This window comes from Gobio gobio (assembly GCF_949357685.1).
Source record: "Gobio gobio genome assembly, chromosome: 7".
In the NCBI taxonomy this organism is placed as follows: domain Eukaryota; kingdom Metazoa; phylum Chordata; class Actinopteri; order Cypriniformes; family Gobionidae; genus Gobio; species Gobio gobio.
In genome coordinates this window covers 54,819,773-54,837,485 of record NC_137103.1, presented here as the reverse complement: position 1 = coordinate 54,837,485, position 17,713 = coordinate 54,819,773, and the positions used below count along the sequence as shown (strand labels likewise).

At 40.2% G+C, this 17,713-nt stretch overlaps 1 protein-coding gene across 1 annotated transcript in view; it reads left to right on the top strand.

Annotated features, from left to right (window-relative positions):
• Positions 1 to 17,642, top strand: part of ubxn4 (UBX domain protein 4) — a 22,903-nt gene extending 5,261 nt beyond the window's left edge. The window contains exons 4-13 of the mRNA XM_079821744.1: positions 726 to 844; positions 2,532 to 2,643; positions 2,800 to 2,923; positions 9,085 to 9,139; positions 9,225 to 9,389; positions 11,753 to 11,880; positions 13,950 to 14,052; positions 14,485 to 14,616; positions 16,522 to 16,739; positions 16,826 to 17,642. Coding sequence (XP_079677870.1) covers positions 726 to 844; positions 2,532 to 2,643; positions 2,800 to 2,923; positions 9,085 to 9,139; positions 9,225 to 9,389; positions 11,753 to 11,880; positions 13,950 to 14,052; positions 14,485 to 14,616; positions 16,522 to 16,739; positions 16,826 to 16,964 — 1,295 coding nt within the window. The 3' untranslated portion in view covers positions 16,965 to 17,642. The remainder of the gene's footprint in view (positions 1 to 725; positions 845 to 2,531; positions 2,644 to 2,799; positions 2,924 to 9,084; positions 9,140 to 9,224; positions 9,390 to 11,752; positions 11,881 to 13,949; positions 14,053 to 14,484; positions 14,617 to 16,521; positions 16,740 to 16,825) is intronic.
• Positions 17,643 to 17,713: the final 71 nt, after the last annotated feature.

Here is a 17,713-nt window from a genome sequence, read left to right as displayed (position 1 = left end):
TGTGTGAGAACATGAGGGTTATTGTAGTTCTAGACTAAATGTGAGCATTTATTTATCTCACTTGCACAATAAAGATTCTGTCCTCCTCAAAATGAATAAAATCAGTCAAATGCTAAATCAGAATACTATGCAAACCTCCAATAATTAAATGTTAAATAAAACAAAAAATGTTATGCATAATCTACATTTATATTTAATTGACCAATGTCTTGCTGCTGACCTTTGATGATGAACATTACTAGATTTTTTGTTTTCATTGGTAAAACTTTTTTCTCCTGCATCCTATTCTACCATTATCCAGAGCTGCGCCCTCTAGTATTCATGCGGGAATTAGCATTTTTACCTCAGCCTGGGGCTTATTATTTAAATTTTGGGATGAAGAGGACTTTACCGTTGCACAAAAATATAACTCTTTTGTTATAAACAAAAACAAGCCCAGCCCAGGTGAGAAAAAAATAACGTAACGCATTACTTTTCTTAAAAAGTAACTAAGTAACTCAATTAGTTACTTTTTAAGGGAGTAACGCAATATTGTAATGCATTACTTTATAAAAAGTAACTTTCCCCAACACTGCTCATGACCAATCCACTCTCGAGTCAGGCGTGTTTGGACGTGTTTTATTATATTCCTGCTGGTTTACTCTAATCTACAGAGAGTCAGATCTGGGTTTATTAAAGCTCTGTTTTTCCTCGTCCTGACGGACTTTAACTCTGAGCTCACACAGATCCGGTCGTGTGTGTCCCGTCCAGCTTCTTCATAGGAGAGAACGGCATTCCTCTGGAGGTCATCGCGGGCAGCGTCACGGCGGACGAGCTGAAGCGGAGGATCCACAAAGTCACAGAGGTGAATAAACACACATGTCACAACTGCAAATATTGCCATGTGCAAACATGCAGCCGCTCATGATGGTGAGAAACCTGAAAGACTTGAACACGGTGAAGATTTGTCTGTTAGTTTGACCATCATATGTGACCCTGGACCACAAAACCATCATAAGGGTACATTTTTGAGGTTTATATGAATAAATAAGCTTTCCATTGATGTATGATTTGTTAGGATGGGACAATATTTGGCTGAACTATTTGAAAATCTGCAAAAAAATCTAAATATTGAGGAAAATCTCCTTTAAAGTTGTCCAAATGAAGTCCTTAGCAATGCATATTACTACTAATAAAACATTTTTTATATATTTACGGTAGGAAATTGACTAAATATCTTCATGGAACATGATCTTAACTTCATATTAGGGGTGTGACGAGACCCTTATCTCACGAGAACGATTTTTACATAGTATTTTAAAGAAATCATCAGCAATTGAAATATAAGTCTGACACTTCTGCTGCGCAACGAATCCTCCTAGTCCACAAACACGTAACACACGCTCAATGCAAGCTCTTCACTAACAACATTATTGCTGTTACAGGGCTTGAATTTCGCCGTGGGATTGCGCATATTGCGCATAATTTTACTCATTCCCTTAGATTTTGTGCTCACACCCTAAGTGCGCGCACATAAAGCTGCTTCTCAGGACTAAACTGAGCTCTTGTTCACTGCTTATTGCACTTAAACAGTCAAACACACACACAATAATGGCGAGTATTCACGTAAACACAGTCAGTTCTGTTATAAGTGAACATAAACAGATGAGAGAGCGCATGTGTATCAGTGTAATGGATCCGTGCGTCAGCTCTTAAAGTGACAGCAGCCTAATAAACCAAATTATGAGATTGTATAAAAAATATATATGGCAGTTTTTCCCCATTGTATGGATGTGGCCAGTGAAAATGCTGAGTGGCTAGTAACTTTGGAAAACCACGACGCATATTGTACTGATAGATATCTATGGTTGTACCGCCTGCTATTTACTTTCATAATGGTTTTAAAAATAAATGTTACTTTGCATAATCTTTATAATACATTCCTGCAAAAATGCCAGAACATTGAGGCAAAACATGAGGATCATTGTGTTTTAGACCAAACATGGAAAGGCAGTTGAGTGAGATTTTTTTGCTAATAAAATAATCGTGCCAGAAGAATAGCTTGAGGAATTTATTACACCTGGTTTTTACACCTGGAGTGAAACGTCGTCTTAAAGGAGACTAAATGTAGGGCGGGGCTTGATTTTTTTTTTCCAGTGGGGAATTGATTGGATGGCTATGGATTCAAGATGACAAGGAACATGAATTTAAATGGATATATAATTTATAATAAACACTGCAATATTGCATAACATTTTTTAAAATTTTCCATTTTGATTTCATGGTGACTTTAATGTAGCCTCAGGGGCCGGTTGCATAAACCGTTGAGACTAGTCTTACAAGTTAATCAATATTTTTTTTAAATCAGTTACATAAAAACATAGACTGGCCTAATTTGATACGAAAAGTAAGACTGAATGCCACTTGCCTAACTGCTAGTGGCTCATACTAGATCTTAAGACACTGTCTTAACATTATGGCTTAGTTTATGCAACTGGCCCCAGATTTCTGTCATGTTAGACACACACATGCTAACAAACCCTTCTGTACAGATGCACACAGAGCAGATTGAAGGCACAGAGATGGACACAGAGGGACCCAATCAGATGACCACACCGCCCAACACTCTGAATGTCACTTCCTCCAACTCTGCCACATCTAAAGGTGACGCTCCTCTGATTGGCTGGATGACAGTTTGCTCACATCTGTTTTCTTCAGCTGTGTTTCAGACATGCACTGATGATTTAGGACGGAGATTTGCATGTTTCGGTTTCATTGCTGTTTTCGTTGAGCGCTGGTCTGATCCTTCTGTTCCCCCAGAATCTCTGTCTGTGCCAATGGAGGAAGAGGGAGCGTCAGGTTATGTGACTCCAGGTGAAGATAAAAGCCTGACTTCAGAAGACGCGTCTCATCCAGACGAGCCCTTAGATGCCAGAGTGGAGAGGTGAGTGAAGCGTCAGTCAGAGAAATGCGTCTTCTGTAGAAACGTCAGCATGAATTCAGCTTATTCTGGACTAGTTAGACCGCGAGAGCCGGTCTGATGTACATGTGAAGCGGACCGTCACAGTTCAGTGTGTTTGTATGCCATTATGGGAGGGATTGTGTGAAATAGATTAACCCGCATGTTGTGCTCTGATCAAGTTTCTTTTTACTGAAAATGCTACCCTTAAAGACAGAGACGGCTGCCCATGGCTAAAATTACTAATGTTCTTAAATGTTTAATAACTTTTAAACACGCTAATCCAATCTGTATGCTTTAAAAAGTCTCATAAAGAGGCCACTCCCGGCTTTTCAGTAATATTACGTTAGTGATTACATCATCAAGTTTTGATCAGCATTGATTCGTCAAAGAAACCCATGTGGTTTGTCCCTCTGAGCCAAACAGGAGCGATTGTTGATGCTTAGCCCCACCCCTGTGCCCAGATTGGTCTAAATGGTTTATATACTCAACCAATAAACTTAGGTTTTGGTCTTTTGAATCACCAATTAGCATGTTTCAGTGGAAATTTGAACAAACACAAAGTGGAAGTAAACGGTTCATCAAAACAAACACAAAATAATAGATTTGCTTGAGAGATAAGCATAACACAAATCAAAAACAAGTATAAAACAGCAGTAAACTAGGGCTGTCAAAAGATTAATCGCATCCAAAATAAAAGTTTGTGTTTACATAATATATGTGTGTGTGTACTCTGTTAATTATTATTTATATATAAAAACACACACAAGCATAAGAAAAAAATATTATTTTTTATATATAAAACATTTATATATATATTATAGATTATATAAATGTATATACATGCAAATATTTCTTAACCCTTTACCTGTCACCCCCCTTTTTGAGCATTTCGTGAAAATGCACTACCCAAACTTAAATGGTTGTAATTCATGAACCCTTTGGACTAAAGACTTATGGTTGGTCTCTTTTAAAAGAAGACACTTGGCAGATTATTGCTGAAGTGGAAAGAAATTATAGAATTAAATTATATAAAAGTTATTGAAATTTAAGTTTATTGTTATAAAAATATAATAAAATAAATATTATTTATTTTATAAAAAAATATATAAATTAATATAGGTTTCAGCCTAAAAAAGACAGAAAGTCAAAGCCAAAATTCTAACCAAGTTGTGTTCAAAATTTTAGGTCAAAAACTCAAAAAATGAGTTTTCTGTAAGACTTTTAGCTGCATAACCTCCAGAAATCCACTAGGGGTTAGACACACGATATTGGTGATTCCTAAAGATTGATCTGGCAGATATTCTCTATATATAATATTATTTTCTGAATATTTTTGGCTAAATACTAGAATCAATGTTTATGTTATGAACTTTTAGCATGAAAATCAAAGTTTGAATGATTAAAAGTGTGGTTGTTGACTTTTTGTTACAAAGGTGAAAACACCTGTAATGATACAGATTTTTTGATGCAAACTCTTGTCACTCTTGTCATATATTAATCCATTACTCTTCCAAAATATATATTTTCTGCAAAATCATCAACAAATATGTATTCTTGAGCCTTAGACCTTTCCAATGATATATAGTTTGTCATGACTAGATTAGGATTTAATAGTAATATAGTGAAGTAAATGAAGTAAATGAAGAATGCCCGTATACGGGCAAGTGACAGTTAAGGGGTTAAATATATACATGAATGTGTGTGTATTTATATATAAATAATAATTAACAGAGTACACACACATATATTATGTAAACACAAACTTTTATTTTGGATGCGATTAATCGCGATTAATCTTTTGACAGCCCTACAGTAAACGCATGTAAAGTCACTTTTGCTTCAGTATTCTGTTATATATAAAACAATCTATTTCCTTTACTTCCTGAAGTCGTTTTGGACACTGTCAGTAAATAAAAACCACCAGTTTTTCACTGAAAATAGCCTATAATGTTGTAATAAATGGCTATAACTTGCTGAGTTATTGTTACATCCCTATTTTACTGATCTGAGCTCATGGTCTGAAGCGCAGGTGCTCTTAGGGCGTGTCTGAATCCACTTTTGCTAGTTTTAAAGACAGAAAAAAATGGTCTGCGTGCCAGGCGCATAGTCCAAAAGGGTTGTCCCTCGTCTCTTGTGTGCTGCGCGTCCCTGTGTGTGTAATAATACACACCGCCTATAGGCTCATATCACCAACACACTCTTTAAATAACACACAAATACTGCACTATTGACTTTAGAGCAGGTTTGTGTTGGTCAATGGTTTTCAGTTCCTCACAAAAGCAACGCTCCAACAATGCTCCTGATCACACCTGGTGTTCAGACCAGACGCCCATGGGGGAACAGATGCGCCAGTGCATTTGAGATTTAAACAGCGTGGAGCTGGATGTGAAAATTATATCTGCATCCGGCTGAAACTAGTAGAAAACACTTGCGTCGCGCCTGGTATCGCATTGACCCGAGTGTATGACAGGGCCCAAAATTTAACCGGGAAGCCTAGAAGCCATTCAAGAATAAAACGTATCTATGGAAAAAAATCGAGACTTCAGGAGGTTCTGTTTGAGTTCACAGTAGGGCTGTACGATTAATCGAAAAATAACCGAAACCGACATTCAGAACCTCTAACCGACATATTTTTCCCATGTCGGTTATTTCGGTTTTCACGTGACTCCGCCCCGTCAGTCACATCAAGTGCAGTTTGCAGGCACACACAGAGATGCAGGAGCAGTTATCTGTGTTTATAGATGCCCAGAATCACTATAGTAACTGCATGTTTTACACAGGTCAGTTAATTGCCGTTCTTATTAGGGCTGTGCAATTAATCGAATTTCGATTTCGATTTCGATTTTGCCTCCCAACGATCACCAAAATAGTACAATCGAGAAAAAACGATTATTTTGCCTTGCGTTCTGAATGAAACGCGCATGCGCTCATCCGCCCCTCCCGAAGCCACAAATCTCTCTCAGTTCGGGAATCTCGTGTGCATATCATCCGCTGGAATTTAAAAACTCTGCGCGAGTAAAGATGGCAGAAGGAGGGCAGTTACAGCAGCGTTTGGTGAGCAAAATAGGCAAAACCAACTCCGTTGTCTGGGAACAGTTTGGCTTCGAGGAATCAGACGACGAGCAGAAACATGCTAAGATTTGCTACATGGTAGTGGCTGCAACGCAAGGGAACATCACGAATTTGTTTAACCACTTGAAAATTAAACAGAGTGACCTATGACAATCTAATAAAGAAACAAAAACTGACGAGAGCAGGGGTGCCGTGTAAACGTCCTTTTTCCCCTCATATTTTTCAAATAATTCTCTCTTTGTAAACTTTGTTCAATGCATGCGAGTGCTGCCGTATGTTCGAATATGACCAGTCGTTTTCACCGTCATCACTCGGGTTTAGTGCCAGAAGACGCGAATGAGAAGCCGCGCGCACTGTGAGAAAATGTGTCTCAGTGCGCTCATCCGAGAGCGCGCACACGTCTCACAGCGCGCAAATATTGAGTTCTCTTTCAAGTCTTGCTCTTGAACGGACAAACTCATACAAAACGTATGTCAACATGTCCATCTTGATGAGTATCCTAGCAGACATAGTCTGAATATGCCTTAAGTGAACTTTATACAGTCGATAAAGACGACGCATATCCGATCCGGATTGAATAGCTTTTGTAAGTTTAATAGGATTCATCTTTAATTTATGCACTCAAATATGCAATGTTATTTTACATTTGAGACATTTCTGTACCTGAAAACTAAGGTTAGACGTACCTGAAAAGCATATCTAGCCGAACCATATTGTTGATCTTATTTATTTGTGATTATCATTTTTACATGAATACTTTTATACTTTGATTTGAATATATGTTATATTATTTATTTTAATAGTTCAAAAAGTACAACAAATGTTACAATTTCAATTGAATTGTTGAAAGGTGTATTTTTAATAAATACAACACATTCCCAAAGTCATGTGAAATAATCGTGTTACATAATCGTGATTTCAATATTGACCAAAATAATCGTGATTATGATTTTTTCCATAATCGAGCAGCCCTAGTTCTTATAGCCTATACGCGCTGCCACCGACACACACACACACACACACAGAGAGAGACGGCACGCGCAAGCCCCGAAGCCAGATCGCTTTCACTTTCGTCCTCATAAAGTTTGTCAAGTAAATGCGTTTAAAGGCTTGCCAGTTTCACCATTTAAAGCGATTGTGCACTATTCAAGTAGCCTGGATGCCAGCCGAATTTAGCCCCGCCCACAATTTTTTTTGCTCCGGCAATTCGGTCTAGACTCGCTCCATAGAGCAGTAATTATGCCCGAACAGAAACTGTTCGGACCAATGAAATTGTCAGGGCGGGCTTTAGACGATGATGGACAGATGATCAACAGTAGCGTAATCATCCACGTCATCGAAGGCTCTTGGGTTGAATTTGCTCTTATCCTAAACGGAGAACTTGTTCGTATATGCATTCACCTTCACTATTTCTCTCAGAAACGATGATCGTGTTGGTAAGTACTCTGTGTATCCTTACATTATTTTATTACTGGCAAAGATTGTTTACACTCATGTTTTTCTTGTAACGTTACTTAATCCAGCGTGCGTGCAGACAGGGTTTCCAAGTGTTTTTGCAATGTCGCGCACAATTGCTACTCAAAACTATAGCCCAAAACAATAACTTTCCGTAGGGTTCTCCGGAAAAAAATGGCGTTTGGTTGGCAAAATATGTTATTTTGGCAAGGTTGCCTGCTAAAATTCGCATTCCTGGGTTTATATAATCACATAATTGGGGTCGCTTCAACCCGCGGACATGGAGAAAAACACGGACTTGGTAACAGTGCAGTTGAGTTCTGTTGACATTTGACAACTAATGTTACGCGTCGCTCCGTTGCTCTGATTGGTTGTAGGTCTATCCAATTGAGGTCTTTCCTGGCTCGGTTGAAACACGCCCCATAATCAAAGCTCAATGGAGCGGTACCAGACTCATATTCTGACTAGAATTGAGTATGGCCACGCCAGGCTACTATTCAAGAACAACAATACGGAAAACTTCTCCGTTCAGTGCTTAGCTTCTTTCTGTGACACAGAGCCGTGTCGCGTCTCTGAAAACTAGGCAGACTTCTTTCACCTGCGTCCTTACAAAGCTTTTTCATTGTGTGTGTTTTAAGCCATGCCAGTATGAACATTAAAGCGAGTTTAGACCATCAGATGTGTATTATGTTGAACTAATGCCTGATATATTGTGACAAACACTTTTTAATTAGAAAAAAAAATTCCACCTTTAATAGTAGAAAATATTTACAATAGGCCTACAAACCTTATCAGGAACTTACTCAAAAACCTTATGAGGGCAAAAAAAAAGAGCAAAATAATCGTTCATTAATCGTAATCGAGGTAAAATGTTCAATTAATCGAGGTTTTTATTTTTGGTCAAATTGTTACAGCCCTAGTTCACAGTAAAAAAAACAAAACATCTATTCGTCCATTCGCAGACAAAATAATGTAAAACTTTTTCTTGTTACACTTGTGGTGTTCCTGGTCAAAAAATACCGGCTTAGAAATCTCTCCTTATGCTTTGTTATTGCCAAATATTTGATTCAATATTTTTTTGTCAACTTGTTTTCTTTCAATTAGCACCGGGTTTTCCCTTTCATTTTTATCGTAGGCCTCATTGATCTGAGCTTCTGCACCCCGGTTTAGTTTTTTTGTTGTTGAGGTGAATAAGCTTGTGTGGTCTTTTTTCACTCAAAAACTGAGGTGCATAAGCTCAGATCAATTCATAGTTCTGCCTCCTGGTGTAGACCAATCCATAGGACTGTAGAGCAGGCCTGTCAATGTTCCATCTCAAAAGAAGAAAAGCAAAAATATGTGAACAAAATACAAGTTTTGGGCACTTGTGATCCATATAAGCACCTGCTGCAGTATTTCAGTCACTAAAAACAGCAGCACGATCTAAAACGCTTAACGTGAAAAACACTTAATGTACTAAAACACTGACATTAAAAGATCAAATTGAGTATACAGCTCATTGATGATGCATACAAGATACAGGCGAGGAGATGAGCCCAGAATATGAACTGAAGTGGCGAAGCGATTTCTTTATAAGAAATGTGTTTTAATCTGTTTTCATTCATTTTCTTATGTAGGTTAACGAAGAAGCTGGAGGAAAGACGTGAGCAGAAGAAGAAAGCAGAAGAAGAGGTAAATCTCTCTTTAACACACGGCCATTGAATGTTGAATGACGCGAGTGACGCCACGTCTGTGAATTTTCCTCTCGCATGGGCAGAATGAGCTGAAGAAGGAGGTGGAGCGGCGTAAGATGGGGAAGGAGATACTGGACTACAAGAAGAAGCAGGAGGACGATAAAACCAAACGCCTCCTGGAGGAGAGGAATCGAGAGAAGGCGGAGGAGAAGGCGGCCAGAGAACGAGTCAAGCAGCAGATCGCTCTGGTATCACGTCAGATTGTGCCCGTTCCATTCACAAGCTTGCGATTGATTCATTTGGATATATATCAGGACAGTACATGTCAATTATTCTCAAGGAAAAACAAACTTGTTCAAATTAACTGAGTTGTATTCGAACATTTAAATTGCACGTAATGCAGTTTTTAATAGTAAATATTGCTGCAAGCAGAAATTAAGCCTGGGAGCATCAGACCAACTGCAACAATGAGCAATTAAAGACATATTAACATGATTTCAGGCAAAATGGCTGAAGAATCATAAATTCAAACACTAGTAATGCGATTTAATGGTTTATCACTTTTGACCAATAGGCGGCGCTGTTATGAAATTGATGTGGTGTGGTCAGAGTGAGGTGGCGATGACACATGCAAAGTTTGGCGTCAATATGCCAAAGCATTGCAGAGATTCAGCCTCAGAGTCGCTTTGGCATCTTGCCATCATATTTGTTGATGCGGATAATGAAAATGGTTTCGTCTATTGACACGAAATCCAAAACTTTTTTTGCCGGCATGGTCAAATTCGATTTAAAAACCTTCTTTTTCAAAAATGAAAACCGAGCATGAACCGAGAATCTAATCCATAACAATAGGCTAATTCAAGCAAAAGTCAAAATTTCATTATAGCTTTGACCACAAGGTGGCGCTGCCTGGAAACTTTGAGTAACATTAGGGTATGGTGTCTAGACACATAACGAGCTTTGTAACGATACGTCAATGCATTCGTAAAAATATAGCATTTAATGACAAAATTCAAAACGGCCAAAATAGATATTTGGATATAATTGTGTATCGTTCATAGACGGTAAAAGAAATGGACACAGCGACCCCATAGGCTTGTGACGCAATCGTTAGCCAATTTTTTACAAAAACGGCTTCTATGGGGCAATAGTGTAAGCTACAAGGTAATGGAGCCTTTTAACCATTGTCGTGTTTGTTTAGAAATAAACAATGGACAAATGGAGTCTTTAAACGCCTCAGATGTAAAGTTATTCGCTGTCAAAGTGACGCCAAAATGAATGGGAGTCAATGGGATGCTAACAGCAGGTGATGGCTTGGTTAGCAATGGCTGTCCCTATGGAAGGTACGCTTTCCGGGGGCTGGATTACCCTCTTGGTATCGTTGGACTCGTCATGTTGCACCTTATCAAAAGAGACCAGTTTTGTGTTTTTTGGCCAAACCGTTCAGAAGATTTGCGCACAAACAGCAATTTTTCATAACTCCTGACCACTAGGTGGCACTGCACCGAAACTGTGCAGGTCACCTCAGGTCATGGCTGTCATAACACGCACCAAGGCTGAATCCAAAATCGCCCCCTATACCCTTAAATAGGGCACTATTTGAGGGAACAGCCATTTGTAGTGGTGTCCGAAACCATAGTGCACGTTATTGAGTGCACTCATTCAATCCCACATTGCACCGCAATAACAAGTGTAGAGCCGATGTACACACAACGGCTGTCCGAATTCACGCACTCGTTTTCATTCACTCCATCAAATGAACTATATTAGTGGACTAACATGGTGAATAGTGAATGAGGGTAAGTTTGGTCAGAATATGCTAAAGCGTTGTGGAGATGTAGCCTCACGTTCATTTTGGCGTGATCTTCGTTGAATTCGTACGAAGTTATTCGAGAACGGTTTGACCAATCAACTTAAATTCCATAACTATTTGTCGGCATGGTCTGATGATGATCTGGGTAAATTTTCGTGAAAATCGGAGGAGTTTGAAAAAGTTTTTTTTTTTTTTTGAAAATTCAAAATGGCGGAAACATTTTCATGATGGACTACAGGGTGCAATCGAATCTGATTGTATCTACTCCAATTGTTTTTTTGAAATATAAACATTTCATGTTGGATTTATTCAAACAAACATAAAGCATTACAGAACAGGTTTAGTAAAAATATAATGAATGTATAATATAGTGCATATATTTATCAAAATGCTCCTCTAGAGCTATGTTTTCTAGCTATTTATGGACATTGAACGGCTTTTCTGAGGTAAATGTAACGTTTCGTAACATGTTGTTCTTAAGCCGTTATAGTCACATTGTACTGTATCTTTCAACAGCTGCTGATGTTCATTCATGTTTGTTTTGTGCTGTAACTAGTAGTAAAGAGGAAGAGAGGATCAGTTCACGGCGATCTGTCACGCAACATTAAAGAGCCACTAAAGCAAAAATGTCGTAATAAAACAACTAATTTGAAAGCTCATATCAAAAGAAACAAAGCTTTTGGTTCACGCATTTCAGACTAAAAGATCCATTCTTGTGCTCGGTTCATCAAAATGAGAGAATGCTGTTGATCGCCCTGTGCTACACACACACATCATCACACACTCTTTGCTCCACAGGACCGTGCAGACAGAGCGGCCCGCTACGCTCAGAACCAGCAGGACGCAGAGGCTAACAGACTAGCAGCGCTGCAAGCCAGAGCCGCTGAACACGAGGCCAAGAGAGACGCCACACAGCGAGAGAGAAGGTAACTCTGAAAAAATCAGATTTCAAAATATTTTATTGGTTTATTTAAAGGAATTCAATTATTAAAGGGATTTAAGGAAATAAAGATGGTAAAAGTTCTAGTTCTATTGTAGTCAGGAAGCAAAACGTTTAAAAAAAAAAAAATGCACACATTCACTCTTATTTTCGTCTGCCTAATATGTAAAAATGCAAAACCTTTCTTGTCACGTCAAATTCACTTATGATTTCAATTCAATTCAAAACGGTGAAATTTCATTAAAAATATCAAGTAGTAGCATCACTTAATATTACCGTCGGTCGTTTTTATCGCAAAACAGTTGTCAAATATTTAAATGTTGAGCTACTTACATCTTCCGACGCACTCTTTCACTGCTATAACTAATGCTGCGTTCACACCAAACGCGAATAGAGTGTCAAAATCGTGGCTACCGCGCATCTAGTTGGACGCTTGTACATTTTGAATCCATTAGCGTGTCCACAGTTATTTGGACGCGCGTATAAATCGAGCGTTTGAAGCAAAATAGACGCGCGTTCAAGGCGCTCCAGGAGAAATATGTCATAAAACACCACTCTTTTTCATTAAAAATATATAGTAAACATTAATAGTCACACAAATGTGGTCCAGGCAACTCCTACATTATCTTCACTGCATGTATATTTAAATATCCTTAAAAAAAATAAAGTTATGAAACTTCTCTTTGCCCTCAGTCTAAACGATTTGGCAGACAACAAATTATAGATTCATGAGAGCAAAGCTCGGCCGTTAGATCCACACAAGACGAGCCACTACAGGCCATCAGAGCAGCGGCAGACGCCAGAAGAACTGGCCGAGGAAAGGCTGCTCTCGCCGGGGTTAATGAGCGCTGAGCGCCTGCTCATCCACTGGATCTCACAACTGGATCCACTGGATCATTTTTTGAATAGACGCTCTCTTTATAAATAAAGCACAGATTTGAGATTTAAACAACTACATTCTCACCTGAAAAAGTCTTAAAACTACATTTTGTGACACAAAAGTAGTATGTTAAAATTATGCAGGGTTTCTCATCACGTCACTTTACCACGTGACAGCAGCGAGCAGGCTCCTGATTGGTTAACGCGGCGCAAATTGACGCCAAAGTTCAGATTTTTCAACTTGGGCGTCAGACATGAATTCGCTTCAAATGCGTGAATGCACAAAAATCACCACTTGCGCGTATCGCGCAAGATGCTTAATTTGCGTCAATGAGGCGGAATTGCGCCGCGCGAAACGCGTGTATCGCGCCACAGGACCTCCAGACGCGCGTCAACGCGCCTTTCCATTGACTTAACATGGAAATCACTCGCTCCTGATGCTCTATTCACGTTCGGTGTGAACGCAGCATAAAGGTGTCGCGTTGGAATTCGCACTAATAGCTAAGCCCCGCCTTCTTTGATTTGATTGGCCATCTCACTCATTCTGACAGTGATGAGCGTTGTGATGCTGCGTTCACACCGAACGTGAATAGAGCGTCAGGAGCGAGTGATTTCCATGTTAAGTCAATGTAAAGACGTGTTGACGCGCTTCTGGAGGTCCTGCGGCTCGATGGACTCAATTCCGCCTCATTTGCGCGTCCAGTTCGCACAGAAGAGGCCAATTGAGTGTCTTGCGTTTTATTTGTTTTTTTATTTGATTTTATTCACCGGAAGTCATGGCGCGGGGACGGCTGATGCAGAGCCATAGAAAAAAATGAAAAACATTTTTAAATATGGATATTTTTCTTTCACAAACGCATCGATTCGCTTCAGAAGGCCTTTATTAACACCCCGGAGCCGCGTGGAGCAGTTATATGACGGACAGATGCACTTTTTATGGACTTCAAAAACAGAGCAACTATTACTGCCATTATAACGCTTGGATTAGCCAGGACATTTTGAATATAACTCAGATTGTATTCGTCTGATAGAAGAATGTCATACACACCTCGGCTAGGATGACTTGAGGGAGAGTAAATCATGGTGTGTGTGTGTGTGTGTGTGTGTGTGTGTGTGTGTGTGTGTGTGTGTGTGTGTGTGTGTGTGTTTTGATGATGTTTTCTCTCTGGTTGTCAGTGCGGTCGCCAGGATTCAGTTCCGTCTGCCTGATGGCTCGTCCTTCACGAACCAGTTTCCCTCAGAGACGCGTCTGCAGGAAGCTCGACAGTTCGCCGTTCAGGTCAGTCGTGGGTTCAGTGATGACCTCACTCAATGTAGTTTTGAGTGTCATGTGACTCTGATGATTGACAGGGTTTCAAGTGCTCTGATTTGCTCTCTTCTTCTCATTTCCTGCCAGAAGTATTTTCATTTACATTACATTTATTTATTTAACAGATGTTTTTATCCAAAGCCAGTATTTTTCCTCCATTGAGATGTTTTTTACTACTTTAAAACATTACAACCTGAAAAGTACATTTGATCATTTGATGCTTATTGTACTTTGGCTCTGGATTGAACTCTCGTCCCATAATTCATTGTGAATGGCGTAATCAGAAACAACGGTGAAATGTGAAACTAGTGACGATCAGTGTAAGGTATAGCAGAGTCAGATTTGTGTGTGGTGTTAAGCTGGTGTTGTGTAACGCTCATGACTCTTGTGTGTGTTCTGCAGGAGGTTTGGAACAGATACGGTCAGTTCTCACTGGCCACCATGTTTCCCAGAAGAGAGTTCACAACTGAAGATCTGGAGAAATCTCTGCTGGAGCTGGAGCTCGCGCCCAGTGCCTCCATCGTCCTGCTGCCTGTGAGATACACACACACACACACACACTCTCACTCTCTCTCTCTCTTTCTCTCTCTCTCTCTCACACACAATCTCTCACGTCTGGTTCACTATCTTTGTGGGGACTCCATAGACGTGTTTAGAAAACATTACGTTTTCAGGGATAGAAAAACTTGAACTCTCACACCCACACACACAAAAACGTACTCACAAACACACACACATAAACACACTCACAAACCCACACACACACACATATAAACACACTCACAAACGTACTCACAAAAACACACACCCACACATACAATTGCACTCAGACACTCACAAACACACACACATAAACACACTCACACACACACACACACTCACAAACACACATACAATCGCACACTCACTCACAAACACACACCCACACATACACGCATACAATCACACTCACACACACTCCCAAACACACACACCCACACATACACGTATACAATCGCACTCAGACACTCACAAACGCACACACATATACAATCGCACACTCATAAACACTCTCACAAACACACACACCACATACACGCATACAATCTCACACACACACACACACTCTCAACCACACACTCACAAACACACATACCCACACATACACGTATATAATTGCACTCACTCACAAACACACACATATATACAATTGCACACTCACACACTCACAAACACACACACCACATACACGCATACAATCTCACTCTCACGCACTCACACACATACTCTCACACAATCTCACACTCTCACACACACTCTCACACATACTCACACACACTTTCACACACACACACTCACAAACACACGCATACAGTTGCACTCATAAACACACACACAAACGCATACAGTCACATTCTTACACACTCACACACACACAATCACAAACACATATACACGCATACAATCACACACTCATAAACACTCACACACACTCACAAACACACATACACGCATACAATCGCACACTCATAAACACTCACACACACACACACACACACACACACTCACAAACACACACAAACACACATACACGCATACAATCACACACTCATGAACACTCACAAACACACATAACACACATACAATCACACACTCATAAACACTCACACACACACACACACTCACAAACATGCATACACGCATACAATCGCACATTACTAAACACTCACACTCACATACACACATACAATCTCACACTCATAAACACACACACACATACACGCATACAATCACACTCTCACACACACACTCACAAACACACACACACACACGTATACAATCGCACACTCATAAACACTCTCACACACTCACAAACACACACACCACATACACAAATCCAATCTCACTCTCACGCACTCACACACGCACTCTCACACACTCTCACTCACACACACACACACTCACAAACGCATGCACCCACACATACACGCATACAATTGCACTCATAAACACACTCGCAAACACACACATGCATACAGTCACACTCTTACACACACTCTCACAAACACACATACACGCATTCAATCGCACACTCATAAACACTCACACACACACTTTTGCTTTTTCTGACCCCACTGGTGATATCCACTCCTTTTCAGCGTCAACTTCTCACTGCGTGTCTTTAGTAAATCCTGTCAGTAGATTTTAACGCCTCAAGAGCTGTTATTAAATCTGGCCAATCATATCTTCAGTCATCTCTAGTAAACGTGTGTTTTATTTAATAATGTTTAGATATTTGTGCTGGAAAACAAGACTGAGTGAGGGTCTGTTTCAGTGCTTCAGGCTTTTCTGCTACTCGGGGGTTTTATTTTGTGAATGAAACGGTCTCCATCTCACAGCTCAAATATCTGATGGTTTAGTCACATGACACGAATGCTGTTCTGTGATTGGTCCCCGCAGCAGTCCAGCCGGCCGTCCAACTCTGTGGTGAGCTCATCTGCTGGAGGAGGCGTCTGGGCCATGCTGGGCTCGCTGCTCTACCCGCTGCTGGCCGTCTGGAGGTTCATCAGCGGGTTCCTGTTCAGCTCCACACCTCCACCCGCAGCCGCACAGAACCAGCACACCGCCAACACACACGGGTCCGGCTCCGCCTCCGCCTCCAGCGCAGAACCAAAGAGGTGCGTCTGTGTGAGGGATCATGAGTCCAGGCTCTGTCTGTATTGTGTGTCCGTGAGAGGAACTTCTACTCTGTTTTCCCCTCCAGAGATTCAGTTCGTAAGAGGGTTCTTGAGAAGAGGCCTGAGGACTTCAAGAAAGACGGGAAAATATACCGGCTAAGGACTCAAGAAGACAGCGAGGACGACAACAACACCTGGAACGGCAACTCCACGCAGCAGATGTAGCGCGCCGGTCCCAAGCGCTTGATTTGAGTGTGTGTTCAGTCTTAACGGTGGGTTTTATCATTTAGGGCTGTGGTTTCCATCCCTCCCGTCCCTCCCGCTCCAATCCCGCATGGGTAAATCCAGTCAGGTTAGCCTAATTCGCTTCTGCGCGCCGACTACTTTAACCGGGCGACTCCAGGCTGGCTTGAAGGACGAGGGTTGGTTTAATACGGTAACCTGTGAACACTCGAGGGCTCTGTGGCGTTTTCTACGACGGGTTTGACCCCCACAGCATCATAAAATGCCTCGGCGATAGAATGTCTTTCTACTAGTTCAGCACAGATGCTACTTGATCCTTTAACCGTAGAATAAAATGTTTTTCAATGAAACGCTTCGACTGAAGTCATTCTTTTGATTTGTGTTGTGGTTTAATCCTCTACACTGTAAAAAATATGATATGATCATTAAGTTATGTTTTTACATTGCTTTAACTTATCAAAATACAAGTCGGTTTAATGTAATTTAAGGTGGAATAACTTTTTTTTTTTTACAGTGTAGAACCGTCTTAATTCATTAATGTGTAAATGTAGGACAGCTCAAATTTGATCGATTACGTAACAATAATTTGCAGTTACTAATATCTGTTGTACTCCGTGTGATCATGTTTTGTAATTCATATTAAAGATAAACATATTTTGAGTTCTCATTGCTTTCACTGTATCATCAGTTTCTGTGTGTGTCCAGTTACGACGCATTGGAAATCACACACA